The 24,913-nt window shown below is 38.0% G+C and overlaps 1 protein-coding gene across 2 annotated transcripts in view; it reads right to left on the reverse strand.

The window, feature by feature from the left end:
* igf2r (insulin-like growth factor 2 receptor) overlaps nucleotides 1-24,913 on the reverse strand; it is a 54,646-nt gene that overhangs the window by 27,990 nt on the left and 1,743 nt on the right. For both annotated transcript variants that reach the window (XM_042503102.2, XM_042503101.2), the window contains exons 2-22: nucleotides 23,542-23,681; nucleotides 15,891-16,009; nucleotides 13,849-13,947; nucleotides 12,706-12,838; nucleotides 11,514-11,625; nucleotides 11,160-11,268; nucleotides 10,861-11,020; nucleotides 8,863-9,052; nucleotides 7,605-7,708; nucleotides 6,878-7,042; nucleotides 6,598-6,747; nucleotides 6,156-6,311; nucleotides 5,873-6,010; nucleotides 4,906-5,056; nucleotides 3,988-4,156; nucleotides 3,702-3,817; nucleotides 2,568-2,721; nucleotides 2,027-2,203; nucleotides 1,839-1,934; nucleotides 1,593-1,694; nucleotides 84-246 (exon numbers count right to left, since the gene is read on the reverse strand). In XM_042503102.2, coding sequence (XP_042359036.2) covers nucleotides 84-246; nucleotides 1,593-1,694; nucleotides 1,839-1,934; nucleotides 2,027-2,203; nucleotides 2,568-2,721; nucleotides 3,702-3,817; nucleotides 3,988-4,156; nucleotides 4,906-5,056; nucleotides 5,873-6,010; nucleotides 6,156-6,311; nucleotides 6,598-6,747; nucleotides 6,878-7,042; nucleotides 7,605-7,708; nucleotides 8,863-9,052; nucleotides 10,861-11,020; nucleotides 11,160-11,268; nucleotides 11,514-11,625; nucleotides 12,706-12,838; nucleotides 13,849-13,947; nucleotides 15,891-16,009; nucleotides 23,542-23,681 — 2,903 coding nt within the window. The remainder of the gene's footprint in view (nucleotides 1-83; nucleotides 247-1,592; nucleotides 1,695-1,838; nucleotides 1,935-2,026; nucleotides 2,204-2,567; nucleotides 2,722-3,701; nucleotides 3,818-3,987; nucleotides 4,157-4,905; nucleotides 5,057-5,872; nucleotides 6,011-6,155; nucleotides 6,312-6,597; nucleotides 6,748-6,877; nucleotides 7,043-7,604; nucleotides 7,709-8,862; nucleotides 9,053-10,860; nucleotides 11,021-11,159; nucleotides 11,269-11,513; nucleotides 11,626-12,705; nucleotides 12,839-13,848; nucleotides 13,948-15,890; nucleotides 16,010-23,541; nucleotides 23,682-24,913) is intronic.

Genomic DNA, 24,913 nt, shown 5'->3' on the forward strand with positions numbered 1-24,913 from the left:
GTAAATGCACCACTGCTGATGAGAGCAGAGCCAACCCGTCAATGGAAGAACATGACACTCTCAGTCAGTGTAAATAATAATACCTGTGGGCTCGTCCAGGATTCCTTTATATGTCAGGCTGAGCAGGCCATCGGTGGAGTACTGCAGGGTCTTCTCCACCCCCACAGGGCTGATGGGATGCCTGTCTTCCAGCTCACAGCCAGCCATGCCGGACCCGCATTCTGTCACTTCTGAGCAGATATTCACCTACCGGGTGGTAAGAAAAAGGCTTTATACATTTGTTTTAATTTTTAAGGGGATGCTGTCCTTATATTTAATAAACACAAGTCTCAGCTAGAATTACTGGCGTGCAATTGTATGTCAAGTTGCACTTTACTTCCATGTCTGTCAAGACTCAAATAATATTTGTAGTGAAGACTTTCAAGGAATTTAGTAAAAAGCGTTGTGTATTTTTTGGCTAAGCATGTATACTTCACACACATCTTCTCCCCAGCAGCACAGACGATCTACACAATAGTTTGTTTCTGAGTTATGACATTGAAAATGGCCTGAAAACACTATGATGTAACAGTGAAGTTAAACTCTGATCATCAATCATTTTATCCTTTTTTTTTTGGTAAACATATTTACTGATTTTCAAGGGCAAACTATTTGTGTGTAATTTTGTCATTAGGGTAAAAATCCTCGTTCTATGGCTAAAAATGAGTTTGGTGAGGTCACGGTGACCTTTGACTACCAAATTTTTCATTGTTCATTGTTGAGTTGAAGTGAACATTTGTGCCAAAAATGAAGAAAGTCCTTCCAGGCAGTCCTGAAATATCGTGTTCACGAGAATGGGATGGATCTAGGAACAGACAGACGGACCGCTGTTTCCGGCACAGAGGCCTAACAATCATGATTAAACAAACTATATATAAAAAGAGGATCACACTTAACACAAGAAAAGGACACGACTTAATTTGCCTTAAGTCACAAAAAACTTTCAAAAATGGCCACTGAGTTAAATCAAATCTTCGAACAGTCTCATAACTTTTTCCAGTTAATTTTAAGTTATTATTTTAGGGCTGTCAATTTGTCAACTCAACTGTTTGTTGCTTGAAAGAAAATGAATCTGATATTGATCAATTGTTTACGTCACTTATCAAAGAAAACTGCAATATGTCTCAAAAAATGTAATATTTGCTACCTTGCTTTGTCTCACATTATAGTAAATATAATATACAAAACAATCTACTTGGACTCTGCAAACTGGGATGAGAATTACTGACTACTTTTACACATTTTATCAACTTAATAATTAATAATTTGAAGATTAGTCTCTAATCACAATAATTGTTAGCCGCAGGTGTATATCGTTGTTTTTATGTATATCATTTTTGCACCCCCTGCTATTAATTAGCATTGTTGGTGTGTTGAACTGCTTTTTCTTTCAGCGCAAACCTCCTTAATGCACGCACGCACGCACAAAATTATATTAAGTTCCGCACTGGTGTAAGCATGTCAACACAAACGATATCCAAGCTGTTTAAAACACATTTATATATGTGTTTTTGAAAACTGTTGGTAGACTGCTATCACTGCGTCTGTCTTACCAAGAAGTCCTTGCCATTCCCACTTGTCTTGTATCCAGTCTTAGAGGCCAGAAGCTGAAGGTTGAACTCAAAGCCAGTGATGGGGTCCACCACAGCGCAGCTCTGAGACACAAAAAATGGGTTTCACATGTTTTAATCTTTCCAAATTTTGTTATATCTCATTTACATCAATTTCACGTCACATGTTTACACTTATTCATCTTATGAACACTGGACGAGATGACGCTGTAATACAGCTGAACTCACGTTGGTCTCTGTGGTTTTGATGGCGCAGGCTGCCCTGGTGTACCACTCGAAGTTGGCAGTACAGTTCTGGTACAGCAGGAATTGCAGGGGCATCGTCTGCACAGTGCAGAGCACAAACAGAGTCACATCTCAGAAACATGATATGCATCAGCAAGCCGCGCTTCACTGTATAAACCACACCGACTCACCTGAGTTCCTCTGGAGCAGACCAGGTGGATGCGTGTCGTGTATGTGAGCTTCTGGCCGTCTGAGATGCACTCAGAGCCGTCTGTGAACTCCAGCAGCAGCCTGTCCCGCCCCTCGATGATCGGCCCCCGCTTGGAAATACCCATGTTAGGGACTGACACAACCTCCTTCGGAGAGCCCTGCGACAGAGGGGAAGAAAGAGCTCCTGAACCTCATTTAAAAGACAAAACATTCACTAGTGAAAGGTTGTTGATTGTTGACAGCGTAATCAAGTGAATGTTCAAGAGGTGGACAAACATTTAATAAGGGGTCAATGTTTTCTGCACTTCATACCAGACTATTTAGTTTTGTATGCTGGTTATAAAGTGAGGCAACTTGAATGTAAAACTTTTGTGAAATTGTTGACAGCTTTTGTCCCATGATATATTAAATGATTATAAAAAGTGCACGAAAGAAGATTTTTTTTTATGTATAAAAAAAAAACAACTCTTAGCTTTTTAGTTAAAATGGGGTTTTTCCACAGTGGTTCTAACTGTTACAGACCTGCTCGGATATGTACTTCATCTGGCAGACGGACGCTTTGCGGTCGCAGCCTGATACAGCGTTGATAGGCCGACATATGTTGATGTAGTACTTCTTTAGGTTCGTGGGGTCAGACAGATCCATGGTCTGCCAGTTGCTGCTAGAGCGGGACAAACTGGAGGCAGAGGAATACAAACAGGAGAGGAAGTTAGTTATAATAACTGCCCATGCTGGACTCAATCTGTCGTCTTGTTTGTACTTTTTCTCTTGAATCAACCCTTTCTGAGTCCCCTACAAGGAACACATACCCCAACATCCTCTGTCTCTACTTTACTCTACTTTTTTGTTTTGCCTTGTTTATAAAAGACAACATCATAAATATATATCCTATAATATATCCTTCATTCACACACTGTAGTTCTTGCTTTTATCGTGTTGTTACTTGCTATTATTCTATCCCAGGGTAATAACTATGGCTCTTTTAACTTATATTGCTTGTATTATGATTATTTTATCATTGTGTAATAGGTGTTACTTTATCTCATTTTTATTGCTGTCCAAGACATAACCATCATTTTTATTTCATACTTTTTGTCATCATCATCAATCTTTCTTCTCTATTCTATTCTTGTGCAATTACATTGCTCTTTTTTCTTGGCACAATATTATATTGTGCAAAAAGATTGTGATCGCAGAGGCTGGTGCAACATTGTAGGGCAGGTGCAATACATGAGGGCCATGTAACTTTCCTTCCTCATCTGTGGGTTACATCTAATTAGTGTAATCGATACATACTTTATTTTGTTTTTCTGTGTGTCTCACCTCAAGATTGATTGTCTCTATAGTGTAGCTGTGATTGAAACTTTGTGTAGTACCTGTAGCCCAAGACAAATTTCCTTCAGGGGATAATAAAGTTTATCTTGATCTTGAAAGTGTATTTAAAAACACTGTGGCACCCGGCCAAACGGAACTGACATAGCCATGTTTCTTTGTGTGAAGCTTGTCCGACTTAGCAACAGTAACTAAGGGGGGTGGTACTTAGGACTGGTCAATTATGAATATCTGGACAGTTTGGAAATATCTGTGTGTGTTATGATGTTTTAAAAAACGTCTTAGTTTCCTGGTGAATTGACACAATATGTATCCATGTATTACCTGGACAAGTCGTACTGCTCAAGAGTGTTGGGGTCTGTCACCAAACACTCATGAGGCCTTTCAGGACAAGCGTAGGATGTATACCAGCGGAAGTTATACGTGTAATTGTCCTCAGTCTGGATTCAGAAAATTAAGATGATATTAAAATTACAGGTTATTCTGGTGAGGGACAAAATATGCCTTAAACAGATCAAAGACCAAAAAGAAAATGTCCAAAATTCTAGACACGTTTTGCAAAAAGGAAAGCAAATAAAGCACGTCAGCAACATGCAGAGACATCGTTTACCTGGAATTCGGGGTACCCAGCTCCAGCTTCTGGGTCACAGAGGAAGGAGATGAGTGTGGATCTGAGAGTGTGTTGTTTGTTGTGGTACTGGGAGCCGTTAACGTAGGTCAGTTGGATCAAACCGTCATAGTACGACAGACGGGAGTTTGCTTCCCCAAGACTCCAAGCGCTGAAGCGGCAGACGGAAAATCATATCATTAATTTCCTTCATATTTCACATTACTTATTTCACAGCACACACATTAGATGCAAGGTCATGCTCATGATTCCAACTTTTTGACCTTTCTTTAATATTGAAGAGATTCAAACTTGAAATTACTTAAATATTTATTTTTTTTCTCTCATTTGCTCTTGGTCTCAGATTTTCATAAGACAGAGCACAATACAGATGCCTGACAATGCGAGGAGATGCAGCTCTTTCAAAACCACCTTGAAAAGACGTAAAAGCTGCTCAGCCATGTACTCACTGACCTTGAAATCTGGACAACATTACTAAATTGACAAACATTAACTTGTAATGCACTATTGTGTGTAGTGTTTTGTTGTGTGTTTTGTGCTTTATTGTGTAGTTTTATGTTGCATTTTCTGTCTCATACTGTTTTTGTTTTTTTTGTTGTGCCCTGCCGAGGGACTGCAGATGTGAATTAGCTCTGTGGTATAATCTGGTACAGAGCATCAAATGGTAACACTTGTGTTTTAAACTGTACGTGATCCCCTTTAAATAAATAGATTTCTGTCTTACAATTTGAGTAATTGTGTAAAAAACAAAAAAAAAAAACAAAAACCCAACAGCATTTTCAAGCATATTATGAAGACTTTTGGATCAAATCTGTTGCTTAGTGTTGACACTTTTAATTTGTTTAGTTGGGATTATTGTAGAGATGTTTGAGAGTGCTCCTGCTTGCTGCTCTTTCTTACCTCTTTTCGACCTGGCATGCTCCAGCCTTTTCAGGACAGTTCCCAGCAGTGACAGGGCCGCAGACGTTGATAAAGTAGTCATAGTTGCCGCTAGTGAGGTTGTAGTAGCCACCATTGGGTTTGGAGAGAGGCGACAAGTCGAAAGAGAACCCTGTGGAGCAACAGGGGCCAGTTAGAGAGGAGGATAGAGCTGGTTCAGCTCTCATCAGCATTAAGTCTGATCGGACGATGGCTCCGCCAAATAGTACTGAACTATAAACATATCAGGACAGATCATGTACTGAACACTAGATGGCAGAATAAGAAGCCTTTTTGATGATTCACATGTAATAAGTCTCACGTGACATGATGGTGTGACCTGCAGAGGTTAAAAAGCCTGTGATTCCCCACTAGGTGGTAGAGTTGAGAGGTGAAACGTCCTCCCAACAAGTTCTTTTGAACTAAAAACTTTTAGTTCCTTTTTTTTTAGTCCAAAAGAGGAATTATAAATTTGAGCAGTTGAACAGTTGAGTTTCCTTTAACACTTTGAGACCTGAGAAAATTTGTTTGATGTCTTTCAAAAACATAGGTAAAAGGCAATAATAATAATAAGGCAATAAGCAATTTAATGACAATGTACAAAAGTACAAGAAAATTACCTGAAAATTAGAGAAAAGAAAAGTAAAAAAATAAAAGAAAAAAAATTAAAAAAACAAACAAAAAAGTAAGGACATGACTCAAAATAAGTAAAATAACAATAATAATAATAATAATAATAAATGGTAATTTTCCAACCAAACATACAGTGTTACCAGCTTCACAAATGTGAGTATTTGCTGCTTTTCTCTGTTTTGTATAACTGTAAATTCAATATATTTGGTACACAATGATAAACATCCCATTATAATCCTTCTGCTCTCTTGCTCAAGTAAAAGTATGCATTAGTCAGAAACCACTTTGATCAAACTTGTGTATATGTGTGACGTACCAGCCTGAGGGTCCTCCACCTTGCAGTTGTCTCCCTGTGTCTTTGAGAGGACACAGGCGGCGGCAGTGTACCACTCCAATTCGTAGACACATCCATCAGACGAAAGGCTACGAAGGATGGGAGCGCTCTCCAGATCTCCTGCAAAGAAAGCAAGAAAAAGAAATGTGTGGGAGGAGACAACGACATCTCAACCAAACAGAAATCAGAGAGAAAGACAAAGAATATTGAAATAAAATGTTACAATGAAATATAATTAATGACTACTTATCTCTGCTCAACATACCCGTTTTGCACTTGAGGGTCAGGATAGTTTGGATCCTCGTCTTTTTATTCATGCAAAAACTTCCATCAGTATACACCAGTCTGATGTCATTTCCTATTTTAGTCTTCTGGGGAGATGAGAGGAAGCTGCCCAGACTGATGGCCCCATGTTCTTTATCTGAAGCACAGACACAATCAATACACCACACTGGTCCTCTTCATTGCAGTAAATAAATACAACAGTCATCCATTGCGAAAGCATGGCTCTTTAATGGGGTTTTAATTGCTGAGAACCATGAATTATGAGTAAATGATGAAGAATCAGGGCCGATAGGCTTCTCCTCGACCTCCCTACACATTTACCCAACACTTAAATCACCATCACTTCTTCTTTTTTTTTGGGGGGGGGGTGTAAAACCTGAAATAGTATTTAGAAATCTTCCATCTTTGTTTGAGACTCTTACCCACGGCACAGATGGAGGCATTCAAAGGGCAGCCAGCAGCACCTCCTGTCTGGATGACTTTGTGACAGACGTTCAAGTAGAAACGCCAGTCCTGCTTTGTAGATTTAGCGTCCACCACCTCCCAGTTCTCACTGACGTCTGACCCTGAAGCTGCACACAGGAGAGTTTCAGCAACAAATGTTTAGTCATAACAGACAGCATGGGAAACAAACTGCATTGAGTGAATATGGTAACACAATCAATTGCTATTTTAGAGACAATTTTTGACTTTAAAACTCACCAGGGTATCTGGTGAGGGGTGAAAGGTTGTAGTGTTTGTGGCCATCTCGAACTTGGCACAGTAGATCCTCCTTCTCCTTGACGCAGGCGAAGGCCGTCTCCCAGTCAAAGTAATAAGTGCAGTCCGTCTCCCCTGTGAAAACTGGAGTTCCTCGCCCACCGTTGGCTGCAGAAAAATGAGGCAAACTGTGAATTAAAAATGAGCTGAGACTTGATTCAAGCTGCCAGATTTTTTTTTTTAATTTAAATTGAATCATGTGGAAAAGTGAAAATGCACAAATCATTCAGTCACCCCTTGGGTATTTGAATTAAAAAATGTGTGAAGTTGGGGTAGAGATTCGAGGAAACGGTGAAAAAAACAATGTTATATATTCAAGGGGTAAAATACAACAGAAGTCACATTATTTTCCGTATTTTAAATAGTAAATGAAGTGTTCCTTTGACTCAGTTACCTCAAATTTGGAAATATAAAATCAAATATTTCAAATTAATCATGCACTTATGATGAATCTCAACATCACTGACACATTGACATACATGTTCTAAATTGTATATTCAAAATTAGTAGGAACAAAATTTCATGGTAGCAGCCTGTTGTCTTGCTGACTAAGTCATACGAACATCACATGGTGCCAAAGTCAAGAAAATGTTCAAGTTAAATATAAAACACAGGGAAATTATTGAAAAAAGAACAAAACAAGTAAACATCTTTAATATCTCTGTCTTACTCGCATTCTTGTTGCACTCAAAGTTGATGATGGTCATTCTCTGGAAGCCGGTGGAGCATCTGTTGCCCTCTGGGTAGATCAGAGTCAGATCTCCATCTGAGTAACTACAGATGAAAACAAACAAACAAACACACAAAAACAAGGTTGTAAGGTGAAACAGTGGATGTACTGACAATGTCTGACATTTAATCAATGAAAATGGTTAAACATCAAGTGTTTGTGAGTATTTTCTGGGACTGATATGTTATTTCTGTAGTTAAGTCTCTACTTTTCTGCATAACAGTTAGAATTTTTGGAAAAAAAAAAACAAACTAAAACCTAGAAATTGCAGTAATAATTATGCTTGACAAATACAGTAATGCATATCAGTCATTTTTTTTATCTCCAGTATTAGCAGTTCTATCAGTCTGTCACAACACTGACACAAAAACATGGAAATGTTCCTGCCATAGCCTTTTTGAATGGTATGATCACATTTTTAAAAAAGTTTAGCGTGGAGGCAAGCAGATTTAAGAAACTTAAATTCATACTATGCTATGTGCTATTTTATTATTTTGTCTGCTAATTTACTTTTAGGTTATTTGTAATGTAAATTGGTGTTTTTGCACTGTCGATTTGTGACTGTATCATTTGTATATTTTGAAAAAAATAAAAATACAAATTAAAAAAGGTAGCGAACAGGTGCCAGATCACCCATCAAAGAAGAAGCTACGGAAATTGCAGAAACAGCACAGAAACAATTACAGCGAGGCAAAACACCACGCTGAGTTTTTCTAGCTTTTACTTTCACTTTTTTTGGGGATACTGTTTACAAACAGTAGCTGACAATTCCAAAAATTTTAAAAAAAAACTGGCAAAATCAATAGAGCAAATGGGAGCTAAAGGTTTGGGTTTCAATACCAGCAGGAAAAAGCTTTACAGTATACATCAACTTAGCATTTACTGCGAGTAGAGGATGAGATCAGTCACCGTGTAACAGAGACAGTAAATTATTGTAATTGCCACGATATGCAATTGTTATTGTTAAGAAAGCGTCACGCCACTTTTGCTTTTGGGATACTGGCATGCTGTCTAAAATCAAAGACTGTGGCTACACGATGCCTGTGTTGTTTGGTTTTGTATAATTAAGCAAAGATGACATAATGAAGTCTTTGATGCAGCCCTGTCATGAAATCTCTGTAGAAACAGCCAATCTGTATATCTTTAGGCACCTCCCAGCCGACTGACACAAACACACACACACACACACACACATTACCGTAGCGTTTGGTGTTGATATTTTCCAGCCACCTTTTTCACGTCTCCGGACTTCTTCACCTGACAGGACGATATAAACTGGTCTTGGCCACATTCATTAGTGGGAATCTGTCCACAAACGTTCAGGTAGTACACGTAGCTGTCGTCCCCATCGCTGGACCCAGAGTGTGCGTAGTACGGATGGTCTGTGGCTACACACACACACAAAGAAAAAGTGGCATCAGAGGGTTTAGGTTGACATATTTGTCGAAAGACTAATTATTATTTTGATCATCTTATTGCAAGTCTTTTTTTTAAATAAATCTTTTCATCTTACTCTTGGCAAGTAGGTGAATAAGTGCACTTATCAAAATGTGGAACTATTCCTTTAAAATGATAATCAATATTGGCAAAATCTGTGAAAACAATCAGCTTCATTTAGAAATTAGTATTTGTTTTTAAACATTCAGGTGTGCAACCACTTGAATTAACACAAGAAGGACACAAAGCCTCGCTGTGCTCGAACTGCAGGCAGAAGTGGTACACAACTGATTTTTTTATGTGATTCAGACCTTGACCTTTTCTGACATATGTTTTATTTTTTATTATTTGGATTTTATGTAGTTATGCTGTGTGTGTGCCCGTGTGTGTGTGTGTGTGTGTGTGTGTGTGTGTGTGTGCAAATGAAATATTTTTAAAAATGTCAGGGGCACAGACAAATGTAGATAACAGTAGCCTGTGACATCCTGAAATTTTGGCAGAATCTGTTTCAGTGCTTCTACTGCACATCAACTTGTAAATGAAAGTGTGAATGCTGACTTCAGTGGCCTCTATATTTACCTAGAAATGGCAGCGTGCAGCCAACGTCTTTGATATTTTTTTTTTGCACATTAGGGTCAGTACAGGACTGTGACCAGTTCACTCTGGAATCTGATATGGGCCACATTTAAGAGATAATGTGAACAGCCAAACGCACAACTAACTGATCTGAGCAATAAGTCTTAATTGGGCACTTGGGCTTGCAGTGTGAATGTAGTCATGGCTTGTGCATTAACTGTGACTAACAATGAGTCGACAAAAAAAAAGGAAGGTCAGTTTAATTCTACTTCCTCTGCCTGGGATAAATAAAGCACAATTATGAGCCAATACTTCTTGTGAGTTAAATATGTAATAGTGATTAATATATGGGAGAGGAGATATCTGAGCTTTATTGAATTATTAGCACTTGCACTCATATAGCTGTTTCCAGTTTGATACTTCCTGACTGCTAAAATAAATAAATACTTACTGCTCTAAGAACTAGTTTGAGGAATGAAGACATGAGTGCAAAGGTACAGTATTTTGCCTGGTAGTCAGTTTTTATTAAGTTGTTAATTATTCTATGAAAGCTTAAGGTTAGAGCATGGGTCTCATATTCCTCTTCATCATTTAGTTAAAACAATACATTTAAACTTTGCACACTGAACAACTGATATCCTTTTCCTCTCTTTCATTTTGACTCTTGGTGTTTAGTAAAGCAACGCAGCTTGAGATTGCATTTCTCGAGAACAAGGTTTTCCCTACACTGACACAGGAAGCAGTTGCATTATGCGCCACACAAAAATAAATAAAAATCCATGATTTCCATCCGGATCGGAAACAATCAACCCTGCAAGTTTAGCCATGTAAAGCCCCTTGTAACTGAAAAGTGCTATATAAATGAAGTTTATATTAAATTACAGTTTATAACCTTTCTGGTTTTAAAAGAAACATTTTAGTTAATGACCTTGCCATTGGCAAATGTTTATATTGACATGTTAAGGGGTGTGTTACAGCTTGCTTCGTTAAAGTTAAACAAAAAGCCATTTTAACTCTCCATTTTTGCAGTCTTTCTTAAAAAAATAAGCAAGTTCTTACTTAGTGATAAAAGAAAAAATGATGGGGGAAATGCAAAGATAAACATGTGAAGAGTCTTGTGAAATCGTCTGAGGCCTCTGTGGTGATAGTTTGAGATAGCAGGTTTACAGTGGGAACGACTTACAGCTTAGCGTGAGCGGCGTAAGGTCTACGGAGATGTCGTGTTGATTGCTGGTCAGTTTGCAGGTGTGACTCTCCAGATAGTCTCTGTGACATGCGTATTCAGTCACCCACTCCACCTCGTAACGACAGTTTGACTCTGCTATCATTTTAGGAGGGCTGCCCTGTCAAACCAAAGCACACTTTTAGTATAACAGGAGTCACTTTACTTTTTTTTTTTAAATTACAGCAGAAAAGCATGAAAAGCAGAATTAATTAAACAAGAAGATACCAGTTTGCTGTGTATATATATGTGTGACCTACTGAATGCCTGCTTGATGGACAGACGAAAGTGATGGTGACGCCAGGAGTGTGTCCGGAACAGATTTCTGGAGTAGACGAATCTTTACTGACTTCATATTGTAACCTCAGTCTTGGAAGGAGACAAGAAACAAGAAAAAACATTAAGAGTTTATTATGTCCAATGTTACTCAAAAAATTAACAAAAACACAACTGTCTCTTACACGTCAGCACATCCTGGGTGTACCAACAATCAGATATTTTTGAAACTATTCAAGTATTACCCTCAAGTAAGTTCAAAGCATTCACTACTCTAACTTAAAAAGATGGAAAGTCAGATGACTCTCATATATTGAACAGGAGGTCAGTATTCATACTTGTCGTTGGACAGCAGCTCCAGCTGTCCGGTAGGAGAGCCCATGTTGTAGGAGCCCTGACTGGTGACCAGACAGGCTGCAGACTCCTCTGGACATGACTTATCTTGACCATCTGAGAAGAAGAGGACGCATATGAGATGACAGGGAGGACAAGGAAGTTTATATATGATTGGAACTTATAAAAGACAAAAAATGTAGCTGCTAGCAGTAATGCTGAAACTCCAGTGCTGCAGTATCAAAGTATAACTTAAAGAGAATACCCCTATTTCACATGTTTCTTTGTCTAAGCGATGAACAAAAACAATGCATTTGGAAAGAGGTCCAGTATAGAGTGAGAATGCTGTAGCAGGAATAAAAATGTGCTTGTTTTTTTTCTGCTTCAACCAATCTGTTTGTTATTGTATCTAACCGAGTCTCACTAAAGGAATGGTTTCATTCTTAAGTAAAGGTAAAGAGAACTGGGTTTTTTTTTCCCCTGTGGGATCCTTTTCATAATATCAGAACAACAATCTGAGCCTGTCATTGGAAAAAACAAGCAATTTTAGTGAATGTACATTGACAGTACAATGTTGCCCCTAGTGGTTACATAGCAGTCTGATTCGCGGCTTATGGCTCGGTGCGCTCTCTCGTTCTCTCAGTCAGTAGTGGACGATTTGAAAAATTATTGTTCCCACTAGACACTCAGTTTTACAAATTTGTGTCTAAGGGCCCATATTGAAAAATACCAAAGTTTCCAGCTTAGAGCTTACTGGCTTTTATTTTGTAGAATCCTGATCAGCAGGAATCCACGCAGCCAGTTTTTGTAAAAATGTCAAAGTGCTCTTTCATGAGGGAATGGGGTCTAGTTCTGAAAATAAAATAAACAAGCGCCTCAGGCAAAGACATTCTTAAATTAATGAATATGTGTTACTTATTAAGAATATCTCCTGGTCTTAATAGGCAGAGAGTAATGTTCGAAAAGTCCTATTTCAGTTTCAATTGATTGTGACAATAATAAAAAGTCTTCTCTTCTTCTGTGACTTTTTTTCTTCTTCTTTTTTACACCTCTCAACTGAAAGAATCCCAGAGTTTCTCAAAGCTCAACTAAAATTAACCTCACACACTCAGCTCAGTATAAGTGCATCTGATCAGAAATACATTCTCCAAGTCATTTATCCTTTCATTCATCTCCCGCCCTCCCTCGGGTACTGACTGAGACTTCGGCAGATGTTGATGTAAAAGTCGATGGTGTCGTCGCCGTCGTCCACCAGATAGCCATCGTTCACTTTAATCAGAGGGTTGAGGTCGTGCTTCTTACCGTCCGAGTCAAACACATAGCAGGGCACCTGGACACAGAGAAGACAGTGTCACTGACAACTTTTCATAATCACTTGAAGACCTTTTCACAGAAGAAAATTGAGGGTTAGTGCTAGAAGTTATTTACAGAAACTATTGGAAATAAGAAAACGCCCAACTTAAAACTCTTAAAAGAGGTAAAAAATTGCCATATCATACCTTTGTGTGGCTGTTAAAACTACTTATTGTTTATGTACATGGTTCTATAAAGAGCATAGTATAGTAATTGTAGCTGATCAATGTGCTGATATGTCATTTAATAAAATCCCCTCTAAACTGTGATAAATCTGTCAAGGTAATATACTGTCGTTTAGTGTAACTTGTAAAGGTTCAATTATTGATTTGATAATTGATTACCGATATTGATTTTTATTAGTAGGAACTTTCTGTTAATCTAATCAACAATTAATCATAAAACATAATCATAAAAACACAAATAAAACTCAAATAAAATAAACATGTTAAGTAAGAAAAATAATCAATTGACACTAGGGCTGATGATAAATGATGATCTAATTTTTGCTGGGGTCTGTGCCAAACAAGCATGTTCTCATGCATGTATGGTGTGTGCAGACCATGATCCAATGATCTGGATATTTTGCGTGACCACATTGTGATTTTGAAGACATTTCCATTAATTGTGCAGAGCTAGCTGACACATTTTTATCTGACCTACAAAAATATGGGTCTTTAACTCTTTTGCAACAGATGTGTGTAAAAGCAACGTTAAAGCATTTCACACATTCTTTCAGTGACTCTACGTTAAACTCACATAAACAGCTTCTTTGTGGCAACATGTGACATGTCCTCTACACTGATGAACACATGCTGTAAACTCTGTTCGTACTCAGAGTGGGAAGACAGCTTTTGTTTCCTCTTTAACACCTCTTTGTCTTATTTCGTCTCACATATCACGCCTTAACATACACAGCAGCAGGTTCTTTTTCCTTACACAGAACAAAAACCTTCTCGTCAGTGAGTCACATGTTCCACCACATACCTCTTTGTGCGGCTTGAATTTATCTTTCTTGCAGGCGGTGAAGGTCTTCCACTCAAAGTAATGCACACACTGAGACACAGCAACAAACTCCGGGGTGCCCTGCAGCACACAGACACAGGGACATGAGTGAGACAGATAGTTTCATGTTGATAAAGGTGAATGACAACATATTATGGTATACATTAACAATGGTAGACATTATGGTAGACATTAACAATTTAACACAGAGACACATAAAATGACAGTTGAGCATGTGGGTCAAATCAGAGTTTCTGTAACCTTTACTTTTTTAATATTAAAAAAGGCAATCTAAGATTTTTTTTGAAATCTTAATTTGCCAGGTAAAAGTAAACATTTCCATAATGTTTATTCTATATTTAAGTAAATATTCTAGACACAGAGGATGCAAATACAAGCTCTGTAATTTTTAATGTGACATTTGTGTGTGTTCTCTTCAACTACCTAAAAGCAGTCTGTTAACATTACAAGTGTCTGTATTCAGCCCCTTCTTCTTTTCAGCATTAAATAACTTTTTGACAAGTTTCAGGAAATCCACTCACATTTCTCCACTTTACACTCTGACAACAATAAAAATGAAAAGTGTACCATTAGAAAAAAACTTTCTGTCTGCTCTTCAACCTGACAGGAAATGCTATGGAAATGCTGACAATGTTAATGTCAATCCACCACCAAAGTCAACACCCACTTTACTCTGACTGAAATATGCTGAAACACATGGCAGGTGACTGTCATTGTCCTACATTATTTCTCCTCACAGATTCACTTCCTTTCTTTGCAGCTGACAGCAGACAGCTGCTTCTGATACCAAGAAATGACGTCCTAGCTGTTTAGAATCGTTTCAGAAAAAAACACACATTTTCAATCAGCTTATTGAAATATGAGTAAAATGGCACTTCAAAAACACCTGAAGGAGTTCAACATTTCATTTCCTCAATATTGCACAACAGTGTGTGTACATGTTCCTGGTGAGGCTGTTTACACAAGGAAAGTTTATAATGTTGCAGCTTTTTAAAAGGTTCAAAGTGCAACCACAATAATAATTACTTAGCACACATGTATCCATAAAGAGGTTTCTGATCAGGCCAGGTTGAGTAAATTTGGGATTGTGTTCATCTTGTAACAAACTGAAAAGTTAACTTATCAATTAAATTATGATAAACAGATGAAAAGTGCTATTTCTGAATTTTATGAAAACACACCCAGTAAAGAGCCTGTCCTCACAATGTCCCCCATGTCCAAATCTGCAGTTCATATCAGTAAAAGAAAAGACAATTACAGAATTTGGCCAATGTCATACATTGGCCATGTAACAGCTTAATGTGTTATCATGCTCCATGCAAATAAGTGGAGCATTAATCATGTAAACCAAAAGTGAGAGTGCTTTGAATATTTATAGGCAACGGTCTTTAAATACAGACACTGCATATAACTACAAAAGCTTAACACAGGCTGCAAAAAACTGGCTGAAATAAGTGCCTTATTAATGTGGCATTGTCAAGCAGTTTTTTTCACTTTCTAAAAGAAAATATATAGAATATATATAAGGTTTAAAAAAAGGCTGCAATATAGAGTAAATATTTTTAATCTACAATTAAAATAGAATATGCAATATTTTAGGTTGTAAGCTCTCATAACGAAGCAGTACTTTTGTTGAGTGGATCCAGTACCGACACCCACAGAAGCTGCTTCTGGGCTTCTGACAAAACAGATATTTTAGACCAGGTGTTAGCAGACACACTGGAACAAAAGCAACCAATACAAAATACTAATGATTGCCACTGAGGGAGGCCTTGCTCAAGGGCACCTCGGTGGTGGTAATAAGAGAGGGGAAGACGCTGCTCTTTCACTTTCCCCTCTCAGCTTTATCCTGCCGGAGCGGGGATCACACTGGCAACCTTCCTGTCAACAAACCAGCTTCTGTAACCTTCAGCCCTGTCTGTGTTTGAGCCTAAACACGGCTCCTGGAAAAGCACAAATCATCCAGTTTAAAAAAACATTTCCTTGTGTGTTTTAAGTCTTACCATGGTTTTCCCACACTGGAAGCTGATGCTGGTCTGAATGTTGTTGTTGCTTTCTGGACATTTTTCTGTGCTGTTGTAATCCAGCACCGTGCCAGAGAGCCTCTGCAGGGACAGCTCACCTGCATATTCAAGACAAGACACATAATCAGTCAGTTATGGACCAATAAACATTTAGATTGTTTTACTGGATGTGTAGCTGTTGACAGTGACTAGAAAATCACTATGCAAATATTTCATTTAATAAATTATCTTAACAATTATTCAACACAAAAGGGTAAAAAGACAGAGACAGGGTAGTGATATATAAAATACAAAATAGACCAAAAAGATAATGTTTTAATTTGAATAACAGCATTTCCCACAAGATTAGCGCATATGTGTAGCAAAAGCTGAAAAAGGGAGGGGGGGTCACGACGACAGCAAACTTTTTTTTTTTTTTGATCTTTTGAATGTGTGTGTGTGTGTGTATCATTTTGTGTCATCTCTCTAAATTCTGAGGTTTTTGTGGGTTTGTAAGTTCAATTGGAGCTCTCCATGACTTTTCTTCCTCAGCAGCAGTTTGTAACTCGTGGGGTGGATAATTGATCTGTCAATCCGTTCGGAGCTTATTAGATCAGATCAGATCAGTGGATGAGAGGAGAATCGGCTGTGAGTGAATGCAAACTTTTAGATCAAGCAGAAAGAATAGTTGACTTTCACTCTCAAAGCGCCAAAGGTTCTGCTGCTCCGTCTATGCCCAGAGTACGCTCTGCACCCTGAGACTGTGGTGCAATTAGTAACCGCACAGTATATGTATTTCAACACTCCTAATGAACAGTCCAGCTACAAAAAAAGGAAATCTATTCATGGTGGCAGATGTTTTAATTGTGGCAGCCCGTCACAAATATATAAATTTGAAACAATTAATTAACGATTTCTAGCTTTACTTCTGCTTTAAACTTTTTCCCACACTTTTCTTTTGGTTGTATCCTCAACCCCCCATGGATAATCATACACAAACAATGTAGAGCTGCATATAGATTTCCTATGTCTAAGGTTCAATGTTGAATTGTAAGTGGCATAGAGGTCATGATGCCTGGTAGCAGTTGTTTTTGCCATGAAAAGATTTTAATATTTATCTGATAAAATGTAAGTACCAAAAAAGGAAAAACACACCAGCTCTCATTCTCTGACAGGGTATATGTTACTCTAGCAGACAGTCTGGCAGCATAATTTCTTAACCCACTAACCTCGACTGACCCCCACACAAGATAAACCTCCGTACCATAATATCCTCCTGACCCTGCTGTCAGCACACAGTCGTTATTTATCATATGAATAGAAGAGGACAGCGGTGAGAAATGTTCTGCATGTCAGGAACTTTAAAGCGTGGGGCAGTGAAATAAACTCACAGCAGGTCAGCCGATGAAACAACAGTCACAGTGACTGATGTCTGTAAATGTCTTACCAAATATACGGTTAAAAATTGGCCTCTGTTACATCAACAATCAGAAATATCAATGAATAAAACGTTTCCTTAGAAACACATTTGGATTCAGTAAAGCGTTATGACTGCAAAATCCCCTTTGCAACAAACTGTTCTTGTGTATCTGTCTGTGTCTAATTGATGACCTCATTTTAGTCCCTTTTGTTTCTGTTTTGTTTGCATTTTTAGTTTCTCTATTACTAATAACTGAAAAGTTCTAATCTCTTTATTAATATGTTCTTTTTAAGTCAGTCTGAGAGAGACTTTCATTAGTGTTTGAAGTGTGTTTATGTGTGTGCGCTCTTTGCTCTCTCTGATAAGGCAGGACTGCTATCACAGAGAGCCATAAAGGAATGTGCCTCAACAACAGTGTGACCTACTAACACCAAAAACTACTGTCTGAAGGACTGAAGCACTGCTCATGTCGCAGCCTGTTACACTGCTTCAACGTTAACGCTTGTAACGAACAGTTACAGTTATTATCTGGCAGTATTACAACAGTTTGCAAGACACTGACCCTGCAGATAAAGAGCAAAGAGGGGGATTGTGCAGTTCGCCCACTTTCACTGAAATTCCACTGAACATTTTGATTAGATAAAGCTGGGACATTTTACAGTCCAAGCTCAAAATATATAATTTGCTCTTTTTCCCTTTGTCCTTTGTAAGGGATTGTCCTGTATTTATGTGAGGAGAGTGGTGGTTGGTGGTTTCATTTTTTTATTTGTTTTGGCCTTCTAGTTAGTAAGTCAGTCAGGTTTGGTCAAAAATAAATCCTTAATTCACCAGGTTAGATGTAAAAAAAAACCCAAAACATGCTGTTATTCCCCCTGGTCTCTCTCTAGAGTTGCTGGCTGCCGGCTGCTTACAGTCCTGTAACGTCTCGCTCCACAACTAGGTGTTGCCATGTCTTACAGCTGCCTGTTCCTCAAGTAGGGGCAGGAGAAAGCCCCCAGGAAGTGCTCCAGGCTCTAATGCAAATTTAACAGTGGCCAAAAGTCTGGGTCGGTCACATGATGCCCACTGGCCCAGAAAGACTTTTCCCCATTGACTTACACCAGGAAAGAGAAATAATTAAATCGGTAAATAATTTTTTGTGAGCGTCAAAACCCCGGAAAAACAACTCATTTCATTATCTAGATTTAAGCCATTAAGTTTGACAACATTTGGAGAGTCTAAAAGATCCGAAGGAAGGCAAAATCAGTCAACATGTCTTTAAAATCCACAAGATATGGGGTCAAGTGGTCATTTAAAATAAAACAAAATACAAACACTTTAACAAGTTGTATGTCCCCCCTCTAGGCCAAAAGAAGAAACATAAGTCGCCCTTCCCCCTCATAAATAATGACATAAAAATAATTTGATAATAATTTGATTATGATAGAAAAATAGATTAATCATTAAAGTCAATTAACATGAAAAAGTAGGAAACATTTCCTAGTTTCAGATTTTAAATTATAACGATTTGAGGCTTTCTTTTGTCTCATGTGACAGTTAATTGATTATCTGTGGAATTCTTTCTTTTGGACATTCGGCCGCTCCAAACAAGTCATTTAAAGACGTCATCTTGGACTTTGTGATGGACACTAACTTCTGATATTTGATAGAAAAAACTCTAAAAAGCGAACAGAAAAATAATGGATAATGCAGAACAACTGCGATATAAGGAAACACAACAGACATAAATGTAGAACTGTGAGGGTAAACTATGTGTGGTTTCTGAACCGTCAACCAGAAAGCATGAAAAAAACTTTAGGCAAGCAGTAAAGAGAGAGAGGGAGCTGGTGAGTGAGAGAGTGAGTGAGCAGAGCGTGGCATCTGTGTCTATTTGTGTTTGAGAGCGTTTATGCCTGATGATGTGTTCCTGTGTCATGTGATAAGTCAGTTAGGCTGATTAAACTGCAACTCATCTGACCGCACTGCTTCTTGTTTGCCATTCTTTCGCTTTCCACACGTGATCTTCCTCTTGAAAAAAAAACATCTTTATCAAATAAGCTGGAAATGTACCTTACACCAACATGAGTCTGCAGTGTTCAGTCCAGGGTCTTCATTGAGCAACACGGCTCTTTGTCCTCAGAAATATGAGTCAGATGACACTCTGTCACTGAGAGCTACCAAACACCAATTTGTCACCGGGGGAAGGTCACGACCTCAGACTGCAGGACAGGTTGTTGTTGCTGGTCTCTGAAATAACTCTGTCTGGCAGCCTGTCGTCTTCAGAAAGGTCATGGGCAAATCGAAGACAGTGATGTAACTGGTAAACAGCTCCAAAAACAGCGAAAATCAAAGTGATCTTTAGGGAAAATGTATGCCTGTCTCTCAGCTAATGCGCACACCACAAACTGTGTAATTCTAATTATGCAACAAAAGCGTTGATTCTGACAACTTCAAAAGGACACTTAGTAAAACAATAACTGGTGAGACATCCACTGAGCGGGGAAAATAAGAACAGATGGCGGCATATTACAAAAAGAAATGTCAATTAATTCCTTTAAGAGTATTTTCTTCTTAAACGTCTAAAAATGCATCACATCTGTGTCCATTAATGAATGATAATGGAAACAGCACATTGCTCCTCTAACCAAACCTTTAATTAGATGTTTTTTAAAAAAAAACTTCCTCCCCAAAGGGCTTCTTGATTTGGGGGGACCATGAGATTCGGGGAGAGAAAAATGTGCAGCAGAACCAAAGTTGAATGAATCTGATTGATGTGGAAACAATAAACAATCAAGAGGGCTTCACGCCATCAAGTAAAGTTAGTTAGCAAGAATTATTCTATTTCATTCTGAGAGCAAAAATGTTAAAATTAAGATATTTTTTACAAGAACACCGATCAGTTAAACCTGATGTCAAGACATTAAGAGAAAGCCTGTCTTGCTCTGAGTACATTGTAAATACATCAGTCTTTGAGATTCAGACACAAAGCCTGACATTTTATTTGTAAAATAGCAAAATTGCTTGTTTTCATCAATAGAGTTAAGGTCGATTTCCAGTTTTGCGGGTCTGCATACAAGCTAAAACCAGTTTGATTTTATGCAAACCAGTTTGATTTTATGCAAACCAGCTTAACTGGCATTTGTTATTTTGACATGTTCTGGCACATTAAAAATTAGCCTAAATCAGGAACCTCTGCCGATGGTGTCATTGGATAAATCACATTTGTAGCAATACGCAATATGACAACGTGATGAAGAAAATATTGTGTTTGTTTATAAACAGAAGAGAGCCACTAGTGTTTGAGCACCGCAACATGAAGGAGATCAAAATTCAGAGGTTTGCTGAATTCATGTGTTTTTGGAGTGACGAGAGGAGACATGGCAGAGCTATCCTCTCAAGCAAATTTAAACTGCACCAATATGGCAGCATCTCGGATTTGAAGCCGAAGAAAGAAATATTCATAAGCTACCTGTTGCTAGCTTTGAAAGCATCACACTAGACAAAGTACAGCGAGTTCATGTAATTTAATTGAACTGGAAAAATCTGCATGATTCCTCCTTATTTCATTACAAAAAAAACAACATAGGTAGCAACTGACTTAAGGGAGATCAGCAGGCAGCTGAATGTTTCTGCTAAGGTAAAAAACCATCGCTGAGCTAGGCTACTTGCAGTTGGCTTTGTCATTTCTACTAAACATCACAAGACAAAACGTGTGCTGTCTGTAATGAAAGTAGGTTACTGATCAGTCTTTTGAGTGGTTAACCTTACATATTCCATTTTATCTTGAAAGCACAGCAGATAGGTCTACGTGGTTTGTTTACATCACATGACAGAAGTGCATATTTAATGTGATGTTTAATTTAATGTCAATGTTGATGGAAAGCTCTGATGTTATGTGATGCAAAGTGATAACAGTCACAGACACTTGTTAGCTGTTAGGACACAGTGTCATTATGTTCCACTTGAGAGTGACTGTTGAGTCAAGTGCTTTAAATTCTGTATACTGGACCAGCTCTTGATGATACTGGTTTGAAAAATTGACACCAGCTCATCCCTACTGACCAACAAATTGTCCAAAACCCAAAGACATTTAGCTTACTATAATGTGGAAAAACAGCAAATCCTCATAATTGAGAAGTTGGACATGGAAAAATTACCGAAACAATTAATCAGTTAACTAAATAATTACTTTTCCAATCAACTAATCAATGCAGCTCTAATTTGAAAAAGGTTGACCCATGTAAAAGGGAAAGTATGCTGTACATGAAGTTTGTGTTTGTGATAATATTCTAAAAAAAATAACATTCAAGTTCTGTAGCTACAAAATAAATAATTATATTTATAGTCGATTAACTGCCGGAAATTAAGTTTAATCAATTTATGCCAGGTTATATAGACATCAGGGCTTTCTGTGTTAACTGAAGGTCAGGTCTGAATGAGAGAAAGCAATTAGCTCCAATCATGATAAACAGTGTAAAGACGAGCACTGCAGGTTTACCACAAATTAACAGGATGGTGTGATTTTGCTTATTTCTCAAAAAGTACAAGAGTACATAGTACAAAAACAGCATTTACATAAAATAATAAAATAAAAAAAATATCAGCATAAGAAAAAGAAAAAAGAGCCTTGATTACAAATTTGTTTGCAGAGCTGGGTAGTGTAGTTAACTTAGTTTTATGTATTCTGGATGAAACAAAGTTGGTGATTGAGTGAAATTGTTCAGATAATAATGTGAATCTAAATAACTCAGCATCTAAAAATGTGTAGCTCCTGCCTGACTTCAGGCTTTCAGGGAGAGGTTGTCTGTGACAGGGAGATGTGGATCTTGCTGACACACAGCTGCAGCAGCAGAAGCAGATTCAGCCTCATCAGCAGGGAGATCAGATGTGCTAATGTACTGATACAGCTCTGAAAGACTGATCCATAAAGCGTCGCGTCACTTTGAAAACCCCTCAGCGATCATGTCATGAACAGGACTGAGGGTTGTGCATGTGTGATGCCGCCTTTCACCAAAAAAATCCAACATTGATGACAACTTTTACCCTCAGACATACGCTAGAGATGCACCTACAGTAACAAACCTCAGGATAGCTTACTCACTGTTCATTGGCTTAAAGGAATCCATCCACTATTTCATCAGTGTGCAACACAAACCAGGCCAAACAGAAAACTAACCAATTAATCAGCAATGTTTAACTATCAACAAGACCAGTATCATTCTTCTGTTTTGCCTCTGATTTGAATGGTCAAACTAGAGCACAAACTAGAGTTAAAAACATCTTTGATCACAGACCTGCTACCAACACGAAGCCAGATAATTCAGTTAATTTCTGCTTTACACAGTAACAGACTACATGGATTGAGGGTGGCCAAAATGACCAAAACACAACAAAACAGCACCTAGGATGTAGACTATTTTTCCTGCAGTGTCACCGGAAAGCCATTTAACCATCAGAGTCACATGCACCTCACTGTTCAAAAACATGAACACAGTAATTAAGATTTAAACAGAGCAGTTTAATGATCTGGGTGCCTTATCAGACTTTCCAAAAGACTGTCAGCATGTTGGATCCTGGCCTGCACCTGCTCTGAACACACTACACACACAATGTATCCAAACAAAACTGCAGGGCACAAGGCTATGACAGGTCATTGTTCTGTTTTCCTTCTTATTACACCGGGCTTGCCTCCTTCTCCTGGTGGAGACAAAGTTCAAGTTCAAGAAAAGGTGACTCTACCATAAAATTGTATAAAGCTGAAATCTGCAACTTAACACAGGCTGTTGCCGCGTGGAGCTGCAAGAGGCAACTGAAATTATGTTCAAAGTGCAGCAAAAAGGGCAAAGCTATTGTGGAAAATCTTTTAAAATGTGTGTACTCTGGGCACAGATGGAGCAACAGAACACCAGGTGCAGTGAAAGTCAAACTTAACTGTTTGCACTGGCTCTAAAATTTGTGTGTACACACACATTTGGATTCCACTTCTGTGGGAAAGACAGCACAGGTAGTTCAATGGCTTTAAGCTGTTAAAGCTGACAAAATGTTTAATGACACCCTTGAAATCAAATTCCTACCACAATACTTTCCCAAACAAATCAACTAATCTCCTTCATTTTCTGCTTCTTTATTGTGTTCATCAATTATTTTTTGAACAGACAGCCATTGTGCCAAAAACACACCGGGCTGATAAGAGATTTCTTAATCTGCGTAATCTTCACTGTGTTCCAGTGTACACCAGCGGGCTGTACTCACCGACAGACTTGTCCGCTTTGGTGATGAGGTTTCGGGCACAGACAGCGGAGCCCGGGCCACAGCTGGTCGATGGTGAGGACGCGCACAGCCTTAGCGTGTAGCTGATATTATTATCCCGGTCTATGGCCTCCCATTTATAACTGCAACACAAAGAATAAGAGAGATGAAGTAAAGAAGAATGAATCGGCCCCGCAGCACTGGATCATTTTCAGTCTAGAGAGCTTATATCTTCTTGTTGAATTACTGATTTAGAATAGAGCTTATGATAACAAGATGCATTGAGATTACAAGATTACATTGATTTTATCAATAAATTAAGTGTTTAGTCTTAAAATTTCTAATAAAGGCAAAGTTGCCAAAAAAAATCTTTAAAAAAAAGCATTCTTTTGCAGTGCAGTGCTAAATTTAATTGATTCTTGATTAAACACATTGTCTTTGGGAGCTGAAACAATAGTTGATTGACAAAAATATTAGTTGCAGAATCATTTTAGTCATTTTTAAGTCAAAAATGACAATATTACCACGTTTCAGCTTATCAGTTGTGTGGATTCACTGCTTTTTGTTTCCTTGTGGTAATTAACTGAATATTTTTAGGTTTTGGAGAAAAATAAACAAGCATTTTAAAGATCAAACAGTAAGTTGATTAGTTTATTATGAAAGTAAACCTTAGCTGGAGCTCTTCTGTGTACTATTTTTGTGCCCTTTCTGCTTTGTCTCGTCACCCATGAATCACTTCCTACTTGAATGGTCACTGAACTTATACTAATGATTTCCACTGACTCTTCTGTCTCATTTTTAAGTGTCTAGTTTAATTTTTATCTACCTGCTTGTGCAACAGTTGCACATGTAGTATATTTGCTCAGTTAAATATTTTGATACCCTTTTTTGTGTTAACTGAAAACAAAACCAAAACCAAAGGATTTATGTGTTGAGAAAATTCCCCCAACTCTTCAGATAAAAAAAAATCCTCTTGGATCAGCTGAAAAAATGCCACATAGCTAAACACATGGCAATTTTTCTGACACCATGAAAAGTTGCCTTTTTAAAGATTTGTGGTTTGAATACAGGATTTAAACTTGTAGTGAAGTATTTTCACAGTATGATATTAAGGATCTGAATGATTCTTCTACCACTGACCACAACTAGCTGGTCAAGAATATGATCATAACAGCAATAAATAATTCCCTGTGAAGTATTTTTGTGACCTATTTCTGCAAATGCTACCAAAACAAGAAATAACATGCAGCCACCCTAGCCTTACAAGTGCTGTGTCAATATTTAAACAGCAGCTGGCTGAACAGAGCTGAACAGAGGAAGACTACACTGTACTTAGACAATAGCTTGCAATCCTTACTTTGACTATGATATAACT

This window comes from Plectropomus leopardus, chromosome 16, assembly GCF_026936395.1.
Source record: "Plectropomus leopardus strain MGB_pleo_1.0 chromosome 16, ASM2693639v1, whole genome shotgun sequence".
Lineage (NCBI taxonomy): Eukaryota > Metazoa > Chordata > Actinopteri > Perciformes > Serranidae > Plectropomus > Plectropomus leopardus.